Source organism: Ylistrum balloti, unplaced genomic scaffold (genome assembly GCF_031769215.1).
Source record: "Ylistrum balloti isolate Yb309-2 unplaced genomic scaffold, AGI_CSIRO_Ybal_v1 Utg370190, whole genome shotgun sequence".
Lineage (NCBI taxonomy): Eukaryota > Metazoa > Mollusca > Bivalvia > Pectinida > Pectinidae > Ylistrum > Ylistrum balloti.
In genome coordinates, this window is record NW_026782170.1 from 810,953 (window position 1) to 837,330 (window position 26,378).

Here is a 26,378-nt window from a genome sequence, read left to right on the forward strand (position 1 = left end):
TTTCCATCCATCCAAGATTTTTGAAGTTTCAATCAATTTGACCCGTTTTGGCTCCACACCTCAGGCCTCTGGGGATTGAGGACCATATACATAATTTACAGTGTTGATGCACCTTTAGCTATGGAAGGTCTTCGTAAAATTTCAATGATATTGATTCAGGAGTTTTCCAGAACTGAGAAGAAGTAGACAATGTTAAATACATAATGATGCATGACACCTGACTTTTTGTCATGTGACCTTAAAAATCTGTGTTTTTCCCGGTTTGGTTGATGTAAAGGATAATTTTCGTTGGAAAAGAAAGGAATTGGATGTTTATCATAACAAGGAAAGTGATAACATTACTGTTTTGTGGGACAAATGAAATCAGTCTTTGAATATGACTTGAAATAATGAGCATCAAACCTCATGTACCAAGAAAAATAACTGTCAGTGTAAAATAAAACAGTTTTCAGTTATGCTTGCTGAAAATGTTCAATGAAATCAGAAGCCAGAATACTTCCATTTGCTGATTAAGAAATGAGTGGTCAGATAATTGTAGCACTTCCTCACTTGAGTAACATTTGTTTACAATTGCTTGGTCCTGCCACATCATCTGCTTGTACAGGTCCATCATTTGTCCTCTTTTTGGGTTTACGTTTTTGTCCTTTGTCTTGTGGAGGCATTTGTGGCGGACATGGCTGGAGAAGCCAGCTCACATTGTTTTCTAAAAAGTTTTTAAAACCAGGTGGCAGGGTGATCACTTTTAAAACATCTAAGTGATTTGGAATGACCTTGCGAAGAACTTGGCAGCACATAAACTGGAGGGATGTTGGGAAAGAACAGCTACGAATCACCTTCATGCCACTACGTGCAGCTGTTGATGATACCATTGGATACAGGATCTTACCATGGAGACCAGTGTATGCCACACCTACAAAACACATCATCAGCAATTAGTGTTGAATAAGTGCAACCGATTTATGAGATCATATGAAGACATATCAAATGCTAAAAGTCTAAGATTTCGGTCTAAAAAAAGTAATTGAATAATATTATTGGTTAAATAATTTATAAATCTATGTAAACACTGTTCATATAGCCAAAACATTTCCCAAACAAGTCAAAAAAGAGCTCAAGCTGTAAAATGATCTAGTTTTGCAGTAAGTCTCATATGTCACATGTTCAAACTTGAGAAAGACACCCTCATTATTTTGTGAGAAAACACAATTTCAGCAATCAAAATCTATGATAGCTGTCTGTTGGTCTGGGCATCTTGTTTTTCTGGTAAGGCTCATTTTTTGTACGTTTGTTTGTTTCTGTTTGATTTTATGTTGATTTGCTGGATTTATTGTTCCGTGAACAGTCTTAAAACGACACATAAAATAAAGGACACAGAAGAAAGGTAAAGAAATTGCAGAAAGATCCTTTTAGCAGTTTCTGAGACTGTCAATAACCAATTTAACTAACAAAAGAAGAATTTATTCACACCAAATTCAGTCACACGGCTGGTAAAAAAATCACTTCATCCATATGGAGGAACAAAAATTTATATATAAATTGCATTAATCTACAGGCGTGGAGCCATATTATACACTAAACCAAAGAAATCAGCTTAAGATGAAATTTCATCATGATGCCTTAATCTGACTATGGAGCTTTCAATGGGAAAAATGATGAACAGACAGGTAGACAAAGTATAGAGTTCTATAACATAAGCTCTTCTTTTCTTCAGTCAAGGTTTTCTACTAATGGTAGAAATGCTGACCAGTTATCTAATAATGGAAATGTGAATATGGTAATCAAAAGTTAAATGCACAAAATGTAGTTCCTACTTCAGTAAAATCCATGTGTCTCAAGGGAACAGACACATTGTAAAATACAATTTTTTGACCAAGTGGCCTCTTAACTTTAAAAAGGTCAAACTTTTGTAGTACATATTACATGTTCTTGTTTTAGAGAATCACTTGTCAACTTCACCTAATGGCCTCCTGTTTTTGTAGAATGATAGTGTTCCGTGCCACATGTCCAGGTGAATACCAATGATGGAACCCTGGCCAAACTTGGATGAATACTGTTCCTTGATACTTCTATGCTGTCTCATGCCTGTATAAGACAGACCCCATGACTCTGAATCCTGGCCAATCATGCTACAGAACATGTGGCGACACTTGTTCAGATCAATATGTGCTGTGCAAACACCAACCATCTGAAAACAAAATGTATCTTTTAATACCCTGTTGCAATAACCTATTGCAGTCAAACAATACATCCCAAAGGGATTTTGATGTCCATCATCATAATTACATCAGTGGTTCTTCTTTCCCTCGAAAAATAAAATATGCACAGCAAAGGACCAAAGGGAGTTTACACATCACTGCAAGTCAAGGCAAAATGGAAGGATCTCTTTATGGTCATCACTGCACAAAGTTTCCCTCTTATAACTTCTTACAGTGATAATTCATGTAATTTTTCATGATGGATGGTATATACATTAACTTTCAAAGTGGTGTAAACAGCAATATTGACTTTCTTACCATATCAGTGCCATACACAGGTGTTGTCATTTTAATCTCCCAGTAGTACTGCTCATTTTTGAGTGGCAGTGTGCCACGTACAGCCGCTGTGCCACAACTATAATCAATATGAAACATCACTTCCCTCATATCATCTTTTACATAGCTAGCAGCAGATTTGGTTTCATCATCCCAAATCCATTCAAAATCTGAAAAAAATTGCAATTACTTATTTTAATCAAATACAAAATTATTGTGAAATCTTTGATTAATTCTAACTGGCAAAGTCTTTTCAATATAATCAGATTTCTCTGTCATATATGTGTCAAGACTGAGAATGGGAATAATACTACAATTCTACTATCACTATGAAATTTGTGATGGTCTATCACTGTTGTAAATATCCGACCAGTATGTTTTCTCCTCATTACGTATTCCAAACAAGAAAAAATAAGACAATTGTAAAATGAAAATGCTATCATATTTAGTGTTGGGATACAAAAGCCACATTTTTTTAATATGTTGCCATGCTGAAGCATTTTTGCATTATTCTTTCAAAAAACTGAATGATTACAACTAAGGTACCTATTTATTTATGTGTAGATTGCAGCTTCAACTTCAGATTAAATATCAAATATGGTTTCATGCTTTAATTAATCTTTTCAGTGCTATTTTCCAAAGAAGAAATAGTGTAGCAACTTTGTAGTCTTTGCAAATCAATGATGTGACAAAAGAAGTGCATGCATTCTTAACGTTGTAGTTGATCTCAAATTTGCTTTCAACACATACTAGTACAACAGAGCTACATGAAACAGGTTGGGTACAATCACACATATGGGTAACAGTCCTTGATTTGAAGGAGACTCACTACCTTTGCTCTAAAGGAAATTTCAAATAAGCAGGTTTGATCCATGGAAGAGGCACACTACTCTCTTCCTGTTCCAGTGCAAATGTCACGAGCAGGCATGAATATACATGTGTGCTATATTCAGCCACACTGTAAGAATGTTGATAAAGGTGATATTGATTGTAATTTTTACACAAAGCAAGACAACTGAATTATTCACTTTTTGTGTAAAATGTATAATAGCATACAATCTTGCATAAATTATTGGACCATGTCAAAAAAATATGACATCCACTTTTGTTACAATTGTATAAAAGAACTTATGTGTTTCTATTTCAAGTGATCCTGCAGGGCATTTGAGTAACTGATTACTTAATAAACGCAGTAAAGTATCTATCAAATGCAGGACTATTACCCATATGCGAGGTTGTACCTAACCTGTGGAAAAGGTTAACGTGAAGAAATGATAGGTTCAGTTGAACAATAACAGAAAAAGTCAAAAATCCGATAATAAACATGAAATTGTCCCAATGGAACATATGAAGGCATGTATTATAGGACTGACAGTAAAACTGTTAAGCCAATAATCATAGAATCTATCATGATGATAGTAATTTTCCATGGTAACGTACATGTGTCATCTTCTCCACATTTGCAAGATTTCTCTAATCCTTTCTTGTAGCATTCGCAATATGCATCTCCTTTCAGTTTCGCATTCGTCTGCTTAATTGAAATTGAGTCAATTTCATCTTCAGACTGGTCCGTACTAGCATCCTTGTCACTCTCCTGCGAATCTAGCGACTCGGACCAGGAGGGAGACTTAGAACACGATGCCTGATCTTCTTGGTCACCGTCCCTTTCCATTACATATGATAAAAATCAGGAGACAATGCTAGATTCACATTTTTCATCTAAAAGTCATCGACGCCATTACAGCTTAAGCGTCAACGTGATTCAGTTCCACGAAGCATTAATACTCCTATGCGAGTTAAACGTTCTGGTGTTCTTGAGAAAATCAAAACAGAAAGTAATGCTCTTTTTGTTTACTTCCGGCGAACACATGACTTGGATGACTCCTCTGTGATCAATCGGTGGACTGTAAGTTATTTTTTTCCTTCTCACATATGCTGATAGAATGCTTACGGGTCCGTGATGTGACATACATTGATTTCATTTTCACTGATCAATCATTTACCTCGTGTCTAATCGTTAGCTTCACCAACAATCAAGTTCATGTGCTCTGACGCGTATGTTATATACGTCTCTGATGTGCTTTATGCTTTTAATATCTTCATAAAGATCAGTTCACTTAATTATGTGCTTTTTAATATGCTTTGCCTGTCTGTATCTCTAAACCTAAATTGACGACATGAGTGCCTACTCATTTTTATTCTAGAGAAATATCTACTTAAAAATACTTCCGTCAGGGACGTATGTATTTTTAATAGGACCTAATCAGAGGGATAAGAAACTAGGCCTATTGGAGGTTTCTTTGGCATTAACTTTTGTGTTAGTTCACTGTACCATGAAGTCAGTTACCCCTCTCTCCTCACAATGATAATTATATATACCTATGCCCTTTTCAATTCTGTACTGTGGTTAGCGTGGACTTTGCACTAACCAGAGCCATTTTGTTGCTTAGTGAGAAGGTAATATAATTTTCGTAACAAAAATAATACTATTACTAATGTAATTACTAATGTTACTAATGACACATAATAAAAATTACAGAAATTAGTCGTCACAAAAGCTAGCACAATCAATTTGACACTTATGAAGCTTTCTAACACTGTGTATATCGAAAAAATTAATTATGTCCTTTTAGAGAAAACTATAGCTGGTATGTAAAAATATTAAGACTAGATGACTTAGATTCTTTGTTGTAGCTTTACATCCCTACATACATGTAGCCTATATTTCTAATCATAATTCAGAAAGGAGCATTTTGATAAGCTTACCTGTTGTATATTTTAGTTTCTTTTATACCAAATCTTATACAGATATTCTTCCTTTTTCAGTTAATTTTTATTTGGTATACGGTAATTACTAAACCATTTTCTTTTATCTTAAGATATATTAATTGGTACCAAATTGAATGTTCCCTTTATCAGAAATGTTAATTTCTTTTCTTCTGTTTCTCTTTTTTTTAAGGTTTGAAATTGTTTTATTGTCCCCAGTATATAGAATTAAGGAAAACCAAAAAGGGGAGGTAGAGTCAACACCTGGTTGGTTTATTGAATGTAGGATGATAGGTTTCTAGGCTCCTCCGTCTGGATACCTGAAAGTATGCTTGGTGATTGAAGGATAAGTAACAAATATTAGAGGTGTAGAGGTCAATCACAAAAGGGGAAGAGGTAGGGTTCTTAGATTTATTGTTATTAACAGGTTTGGCCTTCAGGGGCTTCTTCAGAACACTATTTTACATTGAAATTGTTTACCCCTAAAGTAATAAAAATGAGTGGACATATCTCATTATTGAATTATGACGTCTAACTGTTATACAAGAACCATAACTCAATCATGGTTACTTTACTCATATATCATACCGTTAGGTGTATATTAAATTTGAAGTTCAGTAAAATGATTATGAAGTTTATTTGTTCTACTTATCATTTCCTAACAGTTTATTTATATATTTAAAAAATCTAATCAATCTCATCTAAGCAGTAGAAGTGGATGGAGATTAAAGAAGTGTGCCCTGGTTTCACACCCCTTACATGCATGTGGTGTTTTGTACTGGAAGTTCTTTTTCAGATTGGAAGAAATAGTTATTTTCCTTAAAGATAAAAGCAGAAGTTCAACCCATAAAATGAGTTCTGGACACATGCATGTATTTATGTACACTCACACCCAGGATTTCCCAAACTCTAGGTGTACTCTCTAACCAATTGGACTATCTGGTAGCAAGACTGAAATATCTATCCAACTTAGCTACACTTCATGATTATTTCTATTTCTCTCTTTTTTTGTTACATTTGGTGTCATAGACCATGTAGAGTGCAAGGTTAAGGTGATTTAGAGGCTTAGCTGGAGCTGAAGAACCTAGGTTGATGTAGTATTTGGGAATGAATATAATAGAAGAAGGACTGGGGAGTTATTGGACAGGTTTCATTTGGGCCCTGGCTTCCTGATGTTTCATATATTTGGTATTACATCCAATCAATTTGGTATTACATCCAATTAATCAATTAGATTGATTGCCCGATCGATCAAGTAAGTAAGCTAGCAAGCAATCATTCATTAAAGCAAAGGTGATTTTTGTTCTTTTCAGATAGCCAAAGCCATGAAGATTTACCAACATATATGACAGCTAGTTTAGTATGATAGCATTAAGCTTTTTGTAAATAACATATAACATTTATGCCACATATAAGAAATGGGAAATTTCACAAAATTTCTGCTTTTGCTATGGAAAAATTATGTCTTACAAAAGAGGAAGAAGATAGTAACTATTCTGGAAATAGGAATTCCCACTGTGTTCTCTTTGATCCTGATATTTGTACGCCTCCGAGTTGATGGTCAGCCAGTCCCAAATGCTGTTATTTGGGAAGAATGTACAGAATTTAAGAACTTCAACTTCATGAAATTACCACACAAGGTAGCTTATTCCCCAAACAACAATGTGACACATGCAATCATCCAGAGAGCCAAGAAATTCCTTCCTAAATTAGATTGGGGTAAGTATTAAGTATTATGCCATTCACAAGGCAATCAAGCTAGTAAAAAGCATTGAAATAGTATTTGTTAGTAATGCTAATGAAAAGCTATAGATAAAGATCGGCTTATTGCTTAGTAAGTGGTATATTTGTTTTGAAGTAATCTAGACTTTTGAATCTTGGTGGGAACAGGCAAATAAAACTTAGGCATGTGTAAAAAGTATCATGAACCAGGATAAGTAATTGCTCGTCTGACTAAACTGAGAAACTCCCTGCCATTGATCACTAATAATCAGTGACATTTATGGTTTTTGGTGTTCATAGATCATGGGTTCAAGACGGAGGCAGAAATGGTGGACTTTGTACAATTGGTCAACAGCACTGGTAACAAAACTTATGTTAACAACACTCGAGACTACCTGGGAGGTATTGCCTTCACTAATTCATTCCCTTCTGGAGCGCTACCTCCGCATATTCAATATAAAATACGTCTTGACTCAGTACCAAGACTGGCACACTCAAAATTTCGTCTCAACCCATTCAAGATGGACACCAGTTGGTACACTCAGTTTATGTTTCCTGTCTATCAACGAGTGGGACCCCGAGAAATTAGTGATAAATGTGGAGGATCACCAGGTAAGTGGGACCTGAGAAATTAGTGATAAATGTGGAGGATCACCAGGTAAGTGGGACCCGAGAAATTAGTGATAAATGTGGAGGATCACCAGGTAAGTGGGACCAGAGAAATTAGTGATAAATGTGGAGGATCACCAGGTAAGTGGGACCCTGAGAAACTAGTAATAAATGTGGAGGATCACCAGGTAAGTGGGACTCCGAGAAATTAGTGATAAATGTGGAGGATCACCAGGTAAGTGGGACCAGAGAAATTAGTGATAAATGTGGAGGATCACCAGGTAAGTGGGACCCCGAGAAACTAGTGATAAATGTGGAGGATCACCAGGTAAGTGGGACCCCGAGAAATTAGTGATAAATGTGGAGGATCACCAGGTAAGTGGGACTCCGAGAAATAAATGATAAATGTGGAGGATCACCAGGTAAGTGGGACCCCAAGAAATAAGTGATAAATGTGGAGGATCACCAGGTAAGTGGAACCTTGGGTAATTGATGACAAATGTGGAGGATCACCAGGTAAGTTGGACCTTGGGTAATTGATGACAAATGTGGAGGATCACCAGGTAAGTTGGACCTTGGGTAATTGATGACAACTGTGGAGGATCACCAGGTAAGTGGAACCTTGGGTAATTGATGACAAATGTGGAGGATCACCAGGTAAGTTGGACCTTGGGTAATTGATGACAACTGTGGAGGATCACCAGGTAAGTGGAACCTTGGGTAATTGATGACAAATGTGGAGGATCACCAGGTAAGTTGGACCTTGGGTAATTGATGACAAATGTGGAGGATCACCAGGTAAGTTGGACCTTGGGTAATTGATGACAAATGTGGAGGATCACCAGGTAAGTGGAACCTTGGGTAATTGATGACAAATGTGGAGGATCACCAGGTAAGTTGGACCTTGGGTAATTGATGACAAATGTGGAGGATCACCAGGTAAGTGGAACCTTGGGTAATTGATGACAAATGTGGAGAATCACCAAGTAAGATGGACCCCAGGTAATTCATGATAAATGTCAAGAATCACCAGGTAAGTTGGACCCTGATAAATCAGTGATAAGTGTCAAGAATCACCAGGTAAGTTGGACCCTGGTAAATCAGTGATAAATAGCAAAGATCACCAGGTAAATTTCAATTTTAGGTGTGTTAATATTTCTTAAAAGATTATTCAAAAAAACAAATAATTTGTTGATGATAAAGATCCTGTGTAAAACTAAAAATGGAAGTGTTTGGTAACTTGTCTGTTAAATAAATAACGTAGATAGATATTGAAATTTAATACATCTTCGAAGATGTGTGGTCTTGATATAGGAATAGAATGCATAACATACTGCTGTACTCGAACTTATATACAGTATAAAGTTGTATTTGCACATCAGTGCTGACTTAACTCACCTTCTAGCTTTAAACGAAAATATGTTGAGTGATGAAATTCTGATGTGCATTTCCAGGTTATGTCCGAGAAGGATTTACAGCACTCCAAACAGCTATAAACAAGGCAGTGATAGACCTCCAGGGAAGTTTGAATAACAGGAGTCATTCCAGTGGACATGTGGAGCTGGGTCTGCAACGTCACCCCTACCCACCATACAATGATGACTACTTTGTCCTTGTCATACAGCAACAGTTTCCACTTGTCATCATGCTGAGCTTTGTACTTGTAGCTCTTAACATTGTCAAGGATATAGTGCATGAAAAGGAAAAGAAGCTCAAGGTTAGTGAGATATCAGCATTGGTAATATTGATAATTTATTTATCACATTATATATCAATGTCCTTCATCTGATTATAAGGCCAACAGGAAAAATTGTGTCAGTCAACAAAGATGAGGGATCTGTAATCATATTATTGAACTCGATAGAAGTCAATGAAGATAGTGAGTCTGATTAATTATATTATTGAACTTGATAGGAGTCAATAAAGATACTGATCCTAAGTAATTATATTATTGAACTTGGCAAGCGTCAATGAAGAGCGTGTGTGTGAGTAATCATATTATTCAAATTGATAGAAGTCAATGATGAAAGAAAGTGTGTGTAAGTTATCATATTATTTAACTTGACAAGAGTCAGTGAAGATAGTGAGTCTGATTAATTATATTATTGAACTTGACAGGAGTCAATGAAGATGATGGGTGTGAGTAACTGGCTACACTGGTCTGCATGGTTCACCAAATACTTCCTGTTTTTATTGGTTACCGTGTCCATCATGACTGCATTCTTTTGTGTAAAGACCTACAAGGGACGAGTGATTGGACTAACAGCTCCCTCGCTGCTCTTTGTATTTCTTATGCTTTATGCCATAGCAACAATATCATTCTGCTTCGCTATTAGTGTCTTCTTTAAGAAAGGTAAGACTCATGAGACAGGTGCTTGAGAAAACTATGGTCTGGAGAAGGGTTTGTACCTTATCGAATATAAATAATTAAATAAGGACAGCAATTAATTTTATAAGAATGCAACAGGAATGGTTACTCCAAGAAAATTCTGTAACATAACAATATTGAAATTTCTTTATATTTTCTTTAACTTCATTATCTAATTAGTGATTGACCAGTTTATGCTAGCAATCTAAATCCTCACACTATCAATATGAATTATATGTTGTCCTTATCTACAGCAAATTCTGGAGCTGCAGCAGGTGGCATCCTTTTCTTCATCTCCTACATACCCTACTTTTTTCTGGAGCCCCGCTACAACACATTTACCTGGGGGCAGAAGATAGCTGCATGTTCTGTATCCAACATAGCAATGGCATATGGAGGAACAGTTATTGGCATGTTTGAAGGCACAGGTACGGAGGCTGGAAATGATTGATAGTGTGACAAGAGATGTTGTATCTGAAGAAAAAGTCCAGATGTGCTGCTGTAATAAAAATGTTTGATTAATTATCATGATCCTAAAATTTTTCTCCTTGGTCTCATCTTAAGACAAAACTTATTAGTGAACCAATATATCGAAGAAACAGTGATAAACAATTCATCATTGAAATGTCTTGTGATGGTTGTTTTAAATGACAGTTTTCATGCAAACATTATATCATGTACCATGATTACCATAACCAGACAGTTCAGTGCTTACAACTACAGGCTTATATTGATAAGAACTTGATTTAAACTCAAATGAATTGATCATTTTTGCCTAGTGTAATCTATGAGGCATGAAATGGAACAGCCATTTTGACAGTGATTGGTTGCTGTTTCTGTGCTGACAATACTGATATCACAATGGTCAGATAATGGATGACATCTATTGTATCATAAATCTCACATCTTTTTTGTTAATCTGTATTGTTGCAGTAGAAATGTAAACATAATGATATATCAACCCTTCAAATTTGACTGAAACTGGTGCAACACTGTTATTGACAGGAACTGGTGTACAGTGGAACAACTTCACCAAGGGAGCATCTGTAGATGATGACTTTGCAATGTCCCACATAATGATCATGCTGGTGATTGACACGGTCGTATACAGCTTCATTACCTGGTATGTGGAGGCTGTGTTTCCTGGCGAGTACGGTGTGCCACAGCCCTGGTACTTTTTTATAACTGTGAGTATTTCTAGTTATATAGTTTGCAATGTTTAATTTCTCCCTATGACTATAAAATCAATGTATTTGACCTGAAAACTTATAGAGTTATACAATACGTCCTTACATTAATCTACATGATGTCTCAGGCCACTAGAGATCAAGTTTTGGTTGAGAAAGATCAAAATATGACAGTTTTGTTTAAACCTGTGGTTTTCTCCTCCTGTAATTGTCAGTTATTCTATTTTGGAACATTTTCTTCAGGTTGGTAATGTCAGTAGAATAACTGTACTCATAACTTAACCAGTAGAAGATTAGAGTGTGACAAAGTTGGTACTAGTACCCTCAACACTGGTCATTTGTCTGATGTAGGTGACCGTGTAGTCATCAAAACATCACACTGTAATCTTCCCCTGGTTGTGATACAAGAACTTCTATTCTATTGTCAGTAACTCTAGATTTGTCTTTGGACGTGCTATGACTGATCATCTATTTGAAAGTAGTCAAATTACCTTTGAAACATTACATCTTTGATTGTTGTAGAGAACTTACTGGTGTGGTACATCGGCAGTAGAGGATATTCCTGATGACAAGAGAATTTGTATTGGCCAGGATCCAGAGTTTTTTGAGCCTGATCCCCAGGGTATACCGGCAGGGATACGGATACGAAATCTTAGAAAGGTTGGCATTCAAATATGGTCTGATGTATTTTTATTTACTATATCTCAGATTTCTTTGCTGGGTTTAGTGCCTTTGAACAGCCATGATTATTATGATGCATTGGCTCCTTAAATAGCAAGTGACTACCACACTGAACAACATATGGGAGGTCTGACATATGCCATCTTGAGTAAGAAGGATAAAGAGTCTTGCCCAAGGACACAATCATGACAGCACAGATCAGTCTGTTCTTCAGCTTACTGAGAAACAAGCTGCCATGGATAGGGAGCATCAAAATGCTCACCTCAAATCTTCATCTGAGGTTGCACAGGCCAAAGCTTTAGCCAGCTGAGCTACCATGGCCCCAACATATTGCAGATCATTCTCCTGTAGAAACGATTCATTGTTGAAAAATAGAAATCTTCTTATTATCCGTTCTTTCAACATGAGAAAGTTGATAACAAAATAGTAAATGAGTATATTTCATCATAATTAGTACTTGTGCTTGAATTTTAAAAAAAATGCCCACAAATATTAATAACTATACAGAATACTGACATGTCATGCTGGAATTTTTTTCATTGATTTATATTTGTGATTTTACAGGAGTTTGGTAAGGATGAGAAGAGGAATATTGCTGTTGCTGGGATGTCCCTGGACATGTATGATGGGCAGATTACTGTACTACTGGGGCACAATGGAGCTGGCAAAACTACCACTATGTCTATGTTAACAGGTGGGTACACTTCAAGATTTACAAAGATCAAATTTAACTGGTGGGCACAGATCAAGGTATAGGTAAACAGGTGTGTACATGTAGAGATCAGAGGGTAACGGGCATAAACACTCCAGGTCTAGGTTAAGAGGTGTATTCAGGTCAAGTTTTAGGGTTACAGGTGTGTACTTGTCAAGTTTTAGAGTTACAGGTGTATACAAGTCAAGGTATTGGTTAACAGGTGTGTACAGGTCAAGGTCTCTCAACAGACATGCAAAGGTCTACAATCATAATGTAGATGTTTCTAGATCTACAGTAATAGTGTAGATGTTTCTATATATACAGTAATAATGTAGATGTTTCTATATATACAGTTATAATGTAGATGTTTCTATATATACAGTTATAATGTAGATGTTTCTATATATACAGTAATAATGTAGATGTTTCTATATATACAGTTATAATGTAGATGTTTCTATATATACAGTTATAATGTAGATGTTTCTATATATACAGTTATAATGTAGATGTTTCTATATATACAGTTATAATGTAGATGTTTCTATATATACAGTAATAATGTAGATGTTTCTATATATACAGTAATAATGTAGATGTTTCTATATATACAGTTATAATGTAGGTGTTTCTATATATACAGTAATAATGTAGGTGTTTCTATATATACAGTAATAATGTAGATGTTTTTATATATACAGTAATAATGTAGATGTTTCTATAGATACAGTAATAATGTAGGTGTTTCTATATATACAGTTATAATGTAGATGTTCTATATATACAGTAATAATGTAGATGTTCTATATATACAGTAATAATGTAGATGTTTCTATATATACAGTAATCTATATATACAGTAGTAATGTAGATGTTCTATATATACAGTAATAATGTAGATGTTTCTATAGATACAGTAATAATGTAGATGTTTCTATATATACAGTAATAATGTAGATGTTTCTATAGATACAGTAATAATGTAGTAATAATGTAGATGTTCTATATATACAGTAATAATGTAGATGTTTCTATAGATACAGTAATAATGTAGATGTTCTATATATACAGTAGTAATGTAGATGTTCTATATATACAGTAATAATGTAGATGTTTCTATATATACAGTAGTAATGTAGGTGTTTTTATATATACAGTAATAATGTAGGTGTTTCTATATATACAGTAGTAATGTAGATGTTTCTATATATACAGTTATAATGTAGATGTTTCTATATATACAGTAGTAATGTAGATGTTTCTATATATACAGTAATAATGTAGGTGTTTCTATATATACAGTAATCTATGGATACAGTAATAATGTATGTGTTTCTATATATACAGTTATAATGTAGATGTTTCTATATATACAGTAATAATGTAGGTGTTTCTATATATACAGTTATAATGTAGATGTTTCTATATATACAGTAATAATGTAGATGTGCTATATATACAGTAATCTATATATACAGTAATAATGTAGTTGTTCTATATATACAGTAATAATGTAGATGTTTCTATAGATACAGTAATAATGTAGTTGTTCTATATATACAGTAATAATGTAGATGTTTCTATAGATACAGTAATAATGTAGATGTTTCTATAGATACAGTAATAATGTAGATGTTTCTATATATACAGTAGTAATGTAGGTGTTTCTATATATACAGTAATAATGTAGATGTTTCTATAGATACAGTAATCTATATATACAGTATATATAGATGTTTCTATATATACAGTAGTAATGTAGGTGTTTCTATATATACAGTAATAATGTAGGTGTTTCTATATATACAGTAATCTATATATACAGTAATAATGTAGATGTTTCTATATATACAGTAATAATGTAGATGTTTCTATATATACAGTAATCTATATATACAGTAATAATGTAGATGTTTCTATATATACAGTAATAATGTAGATGTTTCTATATATACAGTAATAATGTAGATGTTTCTATATATACAGTAATAATGTAGATGTTTCTATATATACAGTAATAATGTAGATGTTTCTATATATACAGTAATAATGTAGATGTTTCTATATATACAGTAATAATGTAGATGTTCTATATATACAGTAAATCTATATATACAGTAATAATGTAGATGTTTCTATATATACAGTAATATATATACAGTAATAATGTAGATGTTTATATATATACAGTAATCTATATATACAGTTATAATGTAGATGTTTCTATATATACAGTAATAATGTAGATGTTTCTATATATACAGTAATAATGTAGATGTTTCTATATATACAGTAATAATGTTGATGTTCTATATATACAGTAATAATGTAGATGTTTCTATATATACAGTAATAATGTTGTGATGTTTTGTGTTCTCTCTGATTTGTTTCAGGTTTCCTACCCCCTACTGGTGGCACAGCTTATGTTAATGGCTTTGACATACGAGAAGACATAGCCAGTGTCAGGAATAGTCTTGGACTTTGTCCCCAGCATGACATTCTCTTTGACACCATGACAGTGCAGGAACATCTATGGTTCTTTGCTAAGGTTTGCAGTCATAGCAACATGTTTGTTTTTGATATAATGATGACAGATGAAGTAAATTTTTATCCTTTTTAGTTTGAGAAGCTAATCATTCTCAGTATATTAAGCTATACTGAGCCTGAAATTAAATGTTATATAAAACTTCAGAAGTACACACTGGAGATGTGTCATTTACCTATGTATGACAATTAGAAGTACATGTAAAGTTATCATCAGTCTTCATTGATTTACAGTCGATCTGTGTCAAGTATTTCTAGAGTAACATATGATTGGCAATAGAAGTTAAAGTTTCAGAATATTTTATTGGATGAATTTTACACTTTTAATTTAAAGTATATAGTTATTCAGGATATTCAGGGTGCTATACAGTGTAATTAATATACCATCAGAAGATGTCCCTGTCAACAGTATGACATTGTTATTCAAAAGGAAAACATACTGTGTGAAAGTGCTACTGTTACATTAGAGTGATACAGTAAATGTAAATTTACACAGGGGCTTGGTTATATTAAAGGTAAGCAGTATACACTGGAAATGTGTAGATGTTGTTGTCATTTACCTGTGTATGACAAATCTTTGTTATCATTTGTCTACTATATCTTGTGACCCATACATTTGTGAACATGCTTATTCATAATGAAGAGGATGCTATTTAGTACAGACAATATTTTATACGTGAAGCTGGATTGAAATCAGTTAAAACTCTTAATCATTAAATGATAAACATGTTTTAATTTACTTTAGTACATGTTACATAGTCTTCTATACTGTTCCAGTGTCTGTTTTGTAAATGATGTATAGACAGGTTTAGTATATCGTACAATTATCCTATTTTTCAGCTGAAGGGCTGTAATTCAAATGAAGTGACCAATGCGGTAGATGAAATGATTGAGAGCATCAGGCTTGAGAACAAGAGACATGCGAGGAGCAGCCGGCTGTCTGGGGGAATGAAACGCAAACTTTCTGTCGGCATAGCACTCATAGCAGGTTCAAAGGTCATCTAACTTACTGTTACTAAAGTTATACAGCCCATCATCATGATAGTGAAAATACTAATGAGACCATTTTATTTTAATGTGTCTTTTTAATCCCGCTAAAATGTTTTCTTCTTATTTTCATTTTTATGAAACCATTTTAATTAAATGGGTGTGGCTTTTTTTATCATTTATTGTTGCAGTTTTTTGTTTTATTTTCTTATTTCAATAAACACGTTTCAATTTTAATAGTGTTTGTTTATCCCAAATCTTTTGTATCACACTTTCAGTACGAGTGTCAAACAGATATAAGGTAAAACTGTGGTGAACTCTGAAAATTCCTCTCTATAGCAGGATGCTTCATTTACTTCATTTTGTCATAACAGATTGTGATTCTTGATGAACCGTCATCAGGGTTGGACCCAGATGCCCGACGACAAATTTGGACAGTTCTACAAAACCACAGAGCTGGGAGGACAATACTTCTAACCACCCACTTCATGGATGAGGCAGACGTTCTAGGGGACAGGATTGCCATCATGGCTGATGGAGTTGTCAAGTGTTGTGGAAGTTCTCTGTTCCTCAAAACCAAATATGGTAGGCTATGATCTAATGTCCATTGCTTTTGTGTTTTAGGTCAACTGAACGATAGGATCAAGCTGACATTGAGCCATTGTGTTTCTTCCATTTTGTCTGCAACTTTTCCTTTAAAATGCTACTTCTAAAGTCCACAGAAGGTTTCAATCATATTCGGTCTGGAACATCATTAAGAGTTTGCAATCATTTCATATATTCAGAAAGTTGATTAGACCCCTGAAGACTTAGGGGGCGGGCCCAAAAAGTGGAATTTTGCTTTAAAACCCTACAATACCTCATCATTTTTTCTACCAAATTTGGTTGGAAACATTATAGGACAAGAGCAAGAAGTTCTTTGATTTTTAAGAAATTTATTTGTTCCCTAGGGACTGGGGGTTAATACCTCTAATGGGGCATTTAGCCAAATATTTGCCTTAAAACCCTATTCTTAATGTCTCAGCATGTTTCGACCACATTTGATCTGAAATATCGTAAGGGTTAAGCAGTCCTTTTCTTAAATTCTTAAAGGCCAAGTTTACTGTTAATGCCCCTGCATCTCTTCATTAATTTACTTAATAATGGAGTGTAATTGAATTATACCCATATGCCTGACCCTAGATCTAATTTTAATCCTTAGTTTTGTTGATATTTTGTCATAAAACCTATGAAATGAACACTTTCTGAAATATCTTTTTTTAATTATGAAATATGACATCACTAGACTTTAAACTTTCACTTTATGCTTCATTTCCATTGGACAACTGTCATACATTGAACAGTTCTGATTTAAATTTTGATGATGAAACCTACCTTAGAAGTATTCTGCCCATTACTCTGGGCAGCCTTATAACATGGTCTCCTGTAGACCACTTTACACAGGTTTGACTGTCTCTGAGGTGGCAAGATGTCAGTGAATTCCTCATGTCAACCATGACATTTTTTTGTTTGTTTCTTTGACATTTTTAAACTCTTTAGCTTAAAATGGAAGTAAACAAGTAATTTTATGCACTGAGAACATATTTTGGCAAATTTTATTTTCTATCTGCATGTGTAGTCGTGTCTTACTGACAGATAGCTACAATCTGTTTCACTCATATATCTCAGACAGATGCATATTATGTTTATAGAGTGCAAGTACATGTCTTCATCAGTCTTCATTGATTAACAGTATATCTGTGTACAGGTATTTCTAGAATAAGATATGATTGGAAATATATGTAAAAGTTTTCTAAATTTTTAATTGGGTCGATTCTACACTTTTAGTTTAAAGTGTATAGTTATTCAAGATATTCAGGGTGCTATACAGTGTAATTAATATACCATCAGAAGATGTCCCTGTCAACAGTATATCATTGTTATTTTAAAGGAAAACATACTGTGTGAAAGTACTACTGTTACATTCGAGTGATACAGTAAATGTTTAAATTAACGCAGGGGCTGGGTACCACATGGTGATAGTAAAACAGCCAAACTGTCATGTGGATAATATATCCAAGCTGATCAGGACATATGTACCAGCAGCTGAACTGGAAAGTAACATTGCAGCAGAACTGTCCTACATTCTTCAACAGGAAAGTTCCAGCAGGTTCTCAGACATGTTCAAGGATCTGGAAGCTAAGAAAAAGGATCTTGGTATTGCAAGCTATGGAGCATCTGTCACTACGATGGAGGAAGTTTTTCTCAGGTACAAAACATAATATTTATCATATTATAAATTACATTACAGAAATTCACTGAGTGTTAATCTTTTGATATAAAGCAGAGTGATAATTTAGGTCATTATGGCTTTGTAGAGTTGGGGAGAGTAATAACAGGTCCTTGACAGATAGACTGAAAGGAAAGCCGATAGTAAACCACCCAGAGAATGGATTCAGTTTGGATGCATCAACATCATTCAGACGGAGTAGCCATAGCCTAGGTAAGACAGCCTACTTACTCAAATAACGAGGCATATTAAATTGTGATTTAGCTATATTTCAATATTACTTTATCTTGGGGTTTCAATGATGGGATGTATTATAGAAGAAACATTTTTGTTTCGCATGTGGTAAACATTTTACAATTGAAACTTTGTGGAATGATATGGCAAATTATTAAGATCACTGGGTCAAAGGTAACATATATCTGTTATGTAAATGTAAAATGTCAAGGTCAATGGGTCATGTAAATGTAAAATGTCAAGGTCAATGGGTCATGTAAATGTAAAATGTCAAGGTCAATGGGTCAAAATTCAAAGTCAGATATTCCAATTTGTTATAATGTTACGGAGTAGGAAGTTTATTTAAATAATTTTTTCTCTTTATCAATAAATTAAAAAATACATGCTGTCCTAGTCTTTTATATCAAACCCCTCAAATGCTGCAAATGTTTACTTTTAGCAGAGAAGTGAGGACACATATACGTCATACACCAAATGTCTAGTTTTGGTTTAATTTTATCAAAACTACTCATTTCATTTTTCCATTCTGCCTGAAAGGAATTAGTCTTGTGACATTAATCTGCTCTGTTTCTCTCAGTTTCTGTAGGGTTTGTCAAGTGTATGATACAGCCTGCAGGGTCATTTTGGGTAAATTGTTTACTTCTTTTGAGAACTGAAATCTGATTGCATCTTTTCAGATTTTAATATCAAGTACAATGTGAATGGTATGCTGACATTGCAACAGTTTTGGGCCATGTTTGTGAAGCGAGCTCTCCACACATTCCGTAACAAGCTGGTGACAATAAGCCAGCTAGTGGTACCTCTCTTCTTTACCCTCATGGCTCTGATTGTGGTGAAGACTTTTCCTGGTCCTGAAGACCTTCCTCCACTCACCCTCACACCAGACAGATTTGGAGCCAACAACATTGTGTATAGAAGCAGCCCAGGAAACATTAGTGACAACCTCAGCTATTTCTACAGCAGTCAGTTTGATCAAAGTGATACAGAAACTGTGATTTCTGTGGATGATCAGCAGGGATACAATGCTACTTCTGACATTATGAAATTCCTGGTGGACACGGGAGAAAAAAGCATTGGACTGTACAACCTACATTATATGGTGGCGGCCGACTTCCAGCAGATATCTGAGACAGATAAGGTCAAGGCTACTGCTTACTTCAATGACCAATCATATCACTCCTCAGTGATATCATTAGCAACACTTAGCAATGCGATTGTCCAGTATGTCACTAACAGCTCTGGCTTCTCAATCACTACAGTGAATCACCCCCTCCCTCGTACCACAGCACAAAAAGTCAAACAGCAGATAACTCAGGGAACCACTGGCTTCATGGTCGCCTTTAATGTTGTGTTTGGAATGTCTTTCTTAGCCAGTAGTTTTGTTGTTTTCATTATTAGAGAGCGTGCCACCAAGTCCAAACACATCCAGTTTGTCAGTGGCGTAGACTCCCTCAACTTCTGGGCATCAACATTTTGCTGGGATATAATTAACTACATGGTGCCCAGTCTGTGCATTCTAGTGACATTTTGGGCATTTGATATAGAGGCTTTTGTAGTGGATGCCCACATCGCTCACATTCTGCTGATGTTCCTGCTATATGGCTGTGCAATGTTGCCCTTCATGTATCTTTTGTCCTTCTTATTCTCCCAGCCTGCCACTGGCTATGTCTGGATCACCATGTTCAACATTATTGCAGGTATGTTTGATTTGCTGTGTTAAATTACTTTAAATTCTTTGTAACTTTGTAGATGTATACATGTGAATGTTGTAATTGTAACAACCGGTTTTCAAACACTGACAATAAAAAGCATGCTGTGTATCATTCATTTGTTAATGAATCCTGATGGTTAAGTTATACTTATTTTCTTATGTGGGAGTCTTAATTAACATATGTTGTCTTCCATACTATTAACATTAGGGTCCTTTTGTAACAAAAAGATCTCCCTCCTGTATGTATGGTGACACAGCAGTGAAATCGATGTTGGGAGATTTATATCCACTTCAAGATGTGACACCATGGTTTATTTATAATAGTGTTGATCTTTATATTTTTGTTTTTTACAGGTGTGGCTACACTGTTAGCAGTGGGTATCCTGGCAATTCCCCAGCTTAACCTGGAGGATCTGTCACATGCCCTTGAGTGGGTGTTTCTGGTACTGCTACCCAACTACTGTCTGGCTCAGGGGCTGTCTGACTACTACGCTAACCATGAATACCTCAACATCTGTCCTAACATCACAATCTACTGTCCAATCTTCCCTAACCCCTGTTGTGGAGGTAAGATGAAAGTATTCCTGACTTAATCAAAAACTGAAATCTTTTGCTGTACACAAATTATAAGGTGTGATAACCAGAGTATCAGATTAAGCCATTTCATTTTTCCACACATTTTGAAGATTGGAAACTGGATAAATATTGCTCTCAAAATCAACAAGTGCTGTTTATTAATTTGTGGATATGTAAATTCATGGATTAAGAGTATGCAAAAGTCAACAAAAATTAATCTCCTTTTAAAAATGATAATTTACAGTGGTTATGTTTGTCTTAACGTAGTTTCTTCTCGTCTTCAGCAACAACAGGTAGCTGTGGGCCCAGTGGGTGTATTTACTACCGAGAGAACTACCTGAGCTGGTACCAGGGTGGAATTGGCCGTATGTTAGTGTTCATGGGCATTCAATGTGTGGTATACTTCAGTATTATCCTACTTCTAGAGTCACGACTATTCCTTCGTTTTCTCTACCTCATTGGTCACCGTGATCACAAACATGACCACCTCACAGAGAGGAGTAGAACTGAAAGTGAGACAACACCACTCCTTATACAACAAGCTACAGCCCCTCATACACATCGGTACACAGACAGTTCATTGGTCCAAGAAGACACCGATGTAGCCACTGAACGAGCACGACTGGCTAACACTGACATAGAACAGCTATGCTGGGAAAACTCTCTAGTGATGAAAGAGCTTACTAAATACTATGGGAGCAAGCTCGCTGTTGATCGCATTAGTGTTGGAATCCCTCAGGGCGAGTGTTTTGGACTTCTGGGTATTAATGGGGCAGGAAAAACAACAACCTTCAAAACTTTGACTGGGGATGAGATAATGACGTCAGGGGAGGCCTTTCTGAGAGGGTACAGCATAAAGAGTGACATCACAAAGGTAAAGGAGAAAATAATAAACATGCCAGTAATATTATATATACTGAAAACTGTCAAACCTGTCTCTAAAGGTCACCCAAGGACAGAGAAAAATACCTTTAAAGTCAGATATTCTTTTAAGGTTCCATTGCTATGAGTTGTATTACACTTGGAACTGAATCTGGTGGCCTTAATACACAGGTAAATATTATATACTGTTGGCCTCTAATGCAGGATTGACTGTACTGTTTAATATTTGTTTACATATTTTTTAAAAAACTTTTATCAGAGTGGACATGAAAACTAAAAAAGTAAAAACTATCTCTATGTGGTATGATATGTTAGACAGTTAGACTTACCTTGGGGGACATGATATATCAAATTTACACTAAAACTTACCCCAGAGGACATGATTTTATAAACATACAAGTCAACCTATCCCAGAGGACATGATTTTATAAACATACAGGTAAACTTACCCCAGAGAACATAATTTAATAAACATACAGGTAAACTCACCCCAGAGGACATAATTTTGTAAACATACAGGTAAACTAACCCAGAGGACATGATTTTATAAACATACAGGTAAACTTACCCTAGAGGACATGATTTTATAAACATACAGGTAAACTAACCCAGAGGACATGATTTTATAAACATACAGGTAAACTTACCCCAGAGGACATGATTTTATAAACATACAAGTCAACCTATCCCAGAGGACATGATTTTATAAACATACAGGTAAACTTACCCCAGAGGACATAATTTTATAAACATACAGGTAAACTAACCCAGAGGACATAATTTTATAAACATACAGGTAAACTAACCCCAGAGGACATAATTTAATAAACATACAGGTAAACTCACCCCAGAGGACATGATTTTATAAATATACAGGTAAACTTACCCCAGAGGACATGATTTTATAAACATACAGGTAAACTCACCCCAGAGGACATAATTTTATAAACATACAGGTAAACTAACCCCAGAGGACATGATTTTATAAATATACAGGTAAACTTACCCCAGAGGACATGATTTTATCAACATACAGGTAAACTTACCCCAGAGGACATGATTTTATAAACATACAGGTAAACTAACCCAGAGGACATGATTTTATAAACATACAGGTAAACTTACCCCAGAGGACATTTTAAAAATATACAGGTAAACTTATCCCAGAGGACATGATTTTATAAACATACAGATAAACTTACCCCAGAGGACATGATTTTATAAATATACAGGTAAACTAACCAAGAGGACATGATTTTGTCAACATACAGGTAAACTTACCCCAGAGGACATGATTTTATAAACATACAGGTAAACTAACCCAGAGGACATGTTTTTTATCAACATACAGGTAAACTTACCCCAGAGGACATTTTATAAATATACAGGTAAACTTATCCCAGAGGACATGATTTTATAAACATACAGATAAACTTACCCCAGAGGACATGATTTTATAAATATACAGGTAAACTTATCCCAGAGGACATAATTTTATAAACATACAGGTAAACTAACCAAGAGGACATGATTTTATCAACATACAGGTAAACTTACCCCTTGAGGCATGATTTAATCAAACTTAGTTCCACATACAGGAAGCCTAAGTAGGTGTGATTTGTTTCCGTAGGTGAGACAAAACCTGGGATACTGTCCACAGTATGATGCTCTGATTGACCAATTGACTGGTAAGGAGACGCTATATATGTTTGCCCGTTTAAGAGGTGTGCAGGAATCACAGATTTCTGATATTGTCAACAGCCTCCTGGATGTGCTACTTCTCTCACCACATGCTGATAAGCTTGTAAAAGCATACAGGCAAGTGATACTCAAAAATTTCTTCCTCATATTTTTCTTCACACAGCATCCAATCACTTTACTGCCATTTGTCTACACTGTAATTCTGTCGGTATCAAAACCTGCTCAGCAAGAAAAGACAAAAGCTTTCCTTTTTATCAAAGTGCTAATATTAGACCACATTTAGGCATTAAATCTTTACACAAATGTATACCCAGAAAGTTTGTTATTATATTGATCATCAGATAATGAAATGTTTTTAACCACAGTGGTGGCAACAAAAGGAAGCTGAGTACAGCAATAGCACTGGTTGGTAACCCACAAGTGATATTTCTTGATGAGCCTACAACAGGAATGGACCCATTAGCCAGACGTTACCTCTGGGACACACTCTCAAGTGTACGGGAATCTGGAAGGACACTTATACTTACATCACACAGGTAAGATATACTCATCAATCTCAAATATTTGTCAACTGACCAAAGGTCAAGGTCATTTATTGTATCTCTGAAAAGGTAAAGAAATCATTTTTATATCATAAAGCAAAGTTCATCATGATCAATAAGAAGGGAACTGACTTTCGATCAAGGTCTATGGTGAAAGGTCAAGGTTGAATTTGGTATCTTTTAACTGATAATTATTTTTTCATTACAACATAAAGCAAACTTTAAAGAGATCCAATTGAGGAATGCTTAAGATCAGGTAAACATTTTGTTGCAACTTGAAGCATAGATCATAAAATCAGACAGGAAGACCTAAGGTCATCAGGTAATTGGTAAAGGTCAAGGTAAACTAAGTAATCCAAGGTTAGGATCAGGAAGTCAAATGTCAAAGCCAAATTTCATGTTTTCAAACTGTAATCATGTTCTATGGTTATAGGTTCACAATTTGCTGGTATGTTAGAATAAAATACTTAGGTATATCATAGGGCAGTAGAATTTTTTAAACAGCTTTCAAATGAATGATTTTAATGTGATCGTGGTAAAAGTTTATTTTTTGAGGAAAAATAATCTGAATTTTTATTTCCTGTAGTTTAAGTTACCTTATTGAAAAAACAACACTTAGAATGTAAATGACTGTTAATGGCTGAGCCACTGAGGGTTATGTTAAAGGAGTTCTTTTGACAGTGAAACAATATTTATGAACACTTTTACTAATATTCTAATATCAAGAATTAAACCTTATACATAGGTGCAGAAAACTTGTTGTTTATAGAATGGAGGAGTGTATGTTAACCTCTGTTGATGAGGTGATGACCTCTGTTTACAGTATGGAGGAGTGTTTGTTAACCTCTGTTGATGAGGTGATGATCTCTGTTTACAGTATGGAGGAGTGTTTGTTAACCTCTGTTGATGAGGTGATGATCTCTGTTTACAGTATGGAGGAGTGTTTGTTAACCTCTGTTGATGAGGTGATGATCTCTGTTTACAGTATGGAGGAGTGTTTGTTAACCTCTGTTGATGAGGTGATGATCTCTGTTTACAGTATGGAGGAGTGTTTGTTAACCTCTGTATGGAGGATAACATGAGGTGATGATCTCTGTTTACAGTATGGAGGAGTGTTTGTTAACCTCTGTTGATGAGGTGATGATCTCTGTTTACAGTATGGAGGAGTGTTTGTTAACCTCTGTTGATAAGATGTTGATCTCTGTTTACAGTATGGAGGAGTGTGAAGCCTTGTGTACCAGACTGGCCATCATGGTGAATGGTCAGTTTAAATGTCTTGGCAGTACCCAGCACTTGAAGCACAGGTTTGGTGAGGGTTACACACTCCTGGCAAGGGTAGGGTATACACCAGAGGGAGAACTAGCACCTGTACGCCCACTCATGACCTATATTGAGAAGAACTTCCCTGGTTATGAACTCAAAGACATTCACCAGGGCTCACTACATTACCACATTAATAACCGTGAACTCTCCTGGGCAGACATCTTCGGACTTATGGAGTCAGCAAAGATTCCTTACAACATTGAGGATTATTGTGTCAGTCAGACAACCTTAGAGCAGGTATTCATAAATTTTGCAAGGTCACAGCTTCCTCCTCAGGAGGAACAGGAAGGTCTATGTCAAAGGATTTGTTGCGGGTCCTGTTGTTGAGTACCTCCATGTTAAGTCATTCATCTAACTGGTATACCCTGTTAATAAGTACCTGAACACTGTGTCATGTTTGCCTATGTTTGTTAAGTAGTAGGTAGTTAAGGCTGTGTATCACACAATATGTTCATGCTAACATATTTACCAGTATACAATGTGGTCAGTTTTGCATATTTTTGTTCTGTCTAATAATGTACACCATTAGGACATTATTAAGATGTTATATCTAATTTGTAAAATAAGCAGGTGATAATGACACCATTGACAATGTAATGTAGCTTGTATCTACTCTGTAATATAGTTCATAATTACACTGAAATGTAGCCTTATTCACACTGTAATATAGTTTGTATTGACACTGTAATATAGTCTGTTTTGACACTGTAATATAACCTGTATTGACACTGTCATATAGTCTGTTTTGACACTGTTATATAGTCTGTTTTGACACTGTAATATAGTCTGTTTGACACTGTAATATAACCTGTATTGACACTGTCATATAACCTGTTTTGACAGTGTAATATAACCTGTATTGACACTGTAATATAGTCTGTTTGACACTGTAATATAACCTGTATTGACACTGTCATATAACCTGTTTTGACAGTGTAATATAACCTGTATTGACACTGTAATATAGTCTGTTTGACACTGTAATATAGTCTGTATTGACACTGTAATATAGTCTGTTTTGACAGTGTAATATAACCTGTATTGACACTGT

General features: G+C 35.1%; 2 protein-coding genes across 2 annotated transcripts; one reads left to right on the forward strand and one right to left on the reverse strand.

Moving 5' to 3' along the window:
• Positions 1-443: 443 nt before the first annotated feature.
• On the reverse strand, positions 444-4,203 carry LOC132551270 (SPRY domain-containing SOCS box protein 3-like). Its single transcript, XM_060215394.1, has 4 exons — positions 3,972-4,203; positions 2,514-2,701; positions 1,957-2,185; positions 444-910 (listed from the first exon to the last, which is right to left on the reverse strand). The coding sequence occupies exons 1-4, from the start codon at positions 4,201-4,203 to the stop codon at positions 546-548; spliced, it is 1,014 nt and encodes a 337-aa protein (XP_060071377.1). The 3' UTR covers positions 444-545.
• A 2,512-nt stretch (positions 4,204-6,715) lies between these two features.
• On the forward strand, positions 6,716-25,654 carry LOC132551277 (phospholipid-transporting ATPase ABCA3-like). Its single transcript, XM_060215402.1, has 19 exons — positions 6,716-7,016; positions 7,320-7,631; positions 9,083-9,345; positions 9,747-9,981; positions 10,251-10,424; positions 11,002-11,183; positions 11,706-11,843; positions 12,429-12,558; positions 14,952-15,106; positions 15,943-16,098; positions 16,464-16,674; positions 18,088-18,337; positions 18,447-18,571; positions 19,270-20,289; positions 20,658-20,870; positions 21,164-21,753; positions 23,392-23,579; positions 23,828-23,998; positions 25,216-25,654. Exons 1-19 carry the CDS (start codon positions 6,716-6,718, stop codon positions 25,652-25,654), a joined length of 5,253 nt encoding a protein of 1,750 aa, XP_060071385.1.
• Positions 25,655-26,378: the final 724 nt, after the last annotated feature.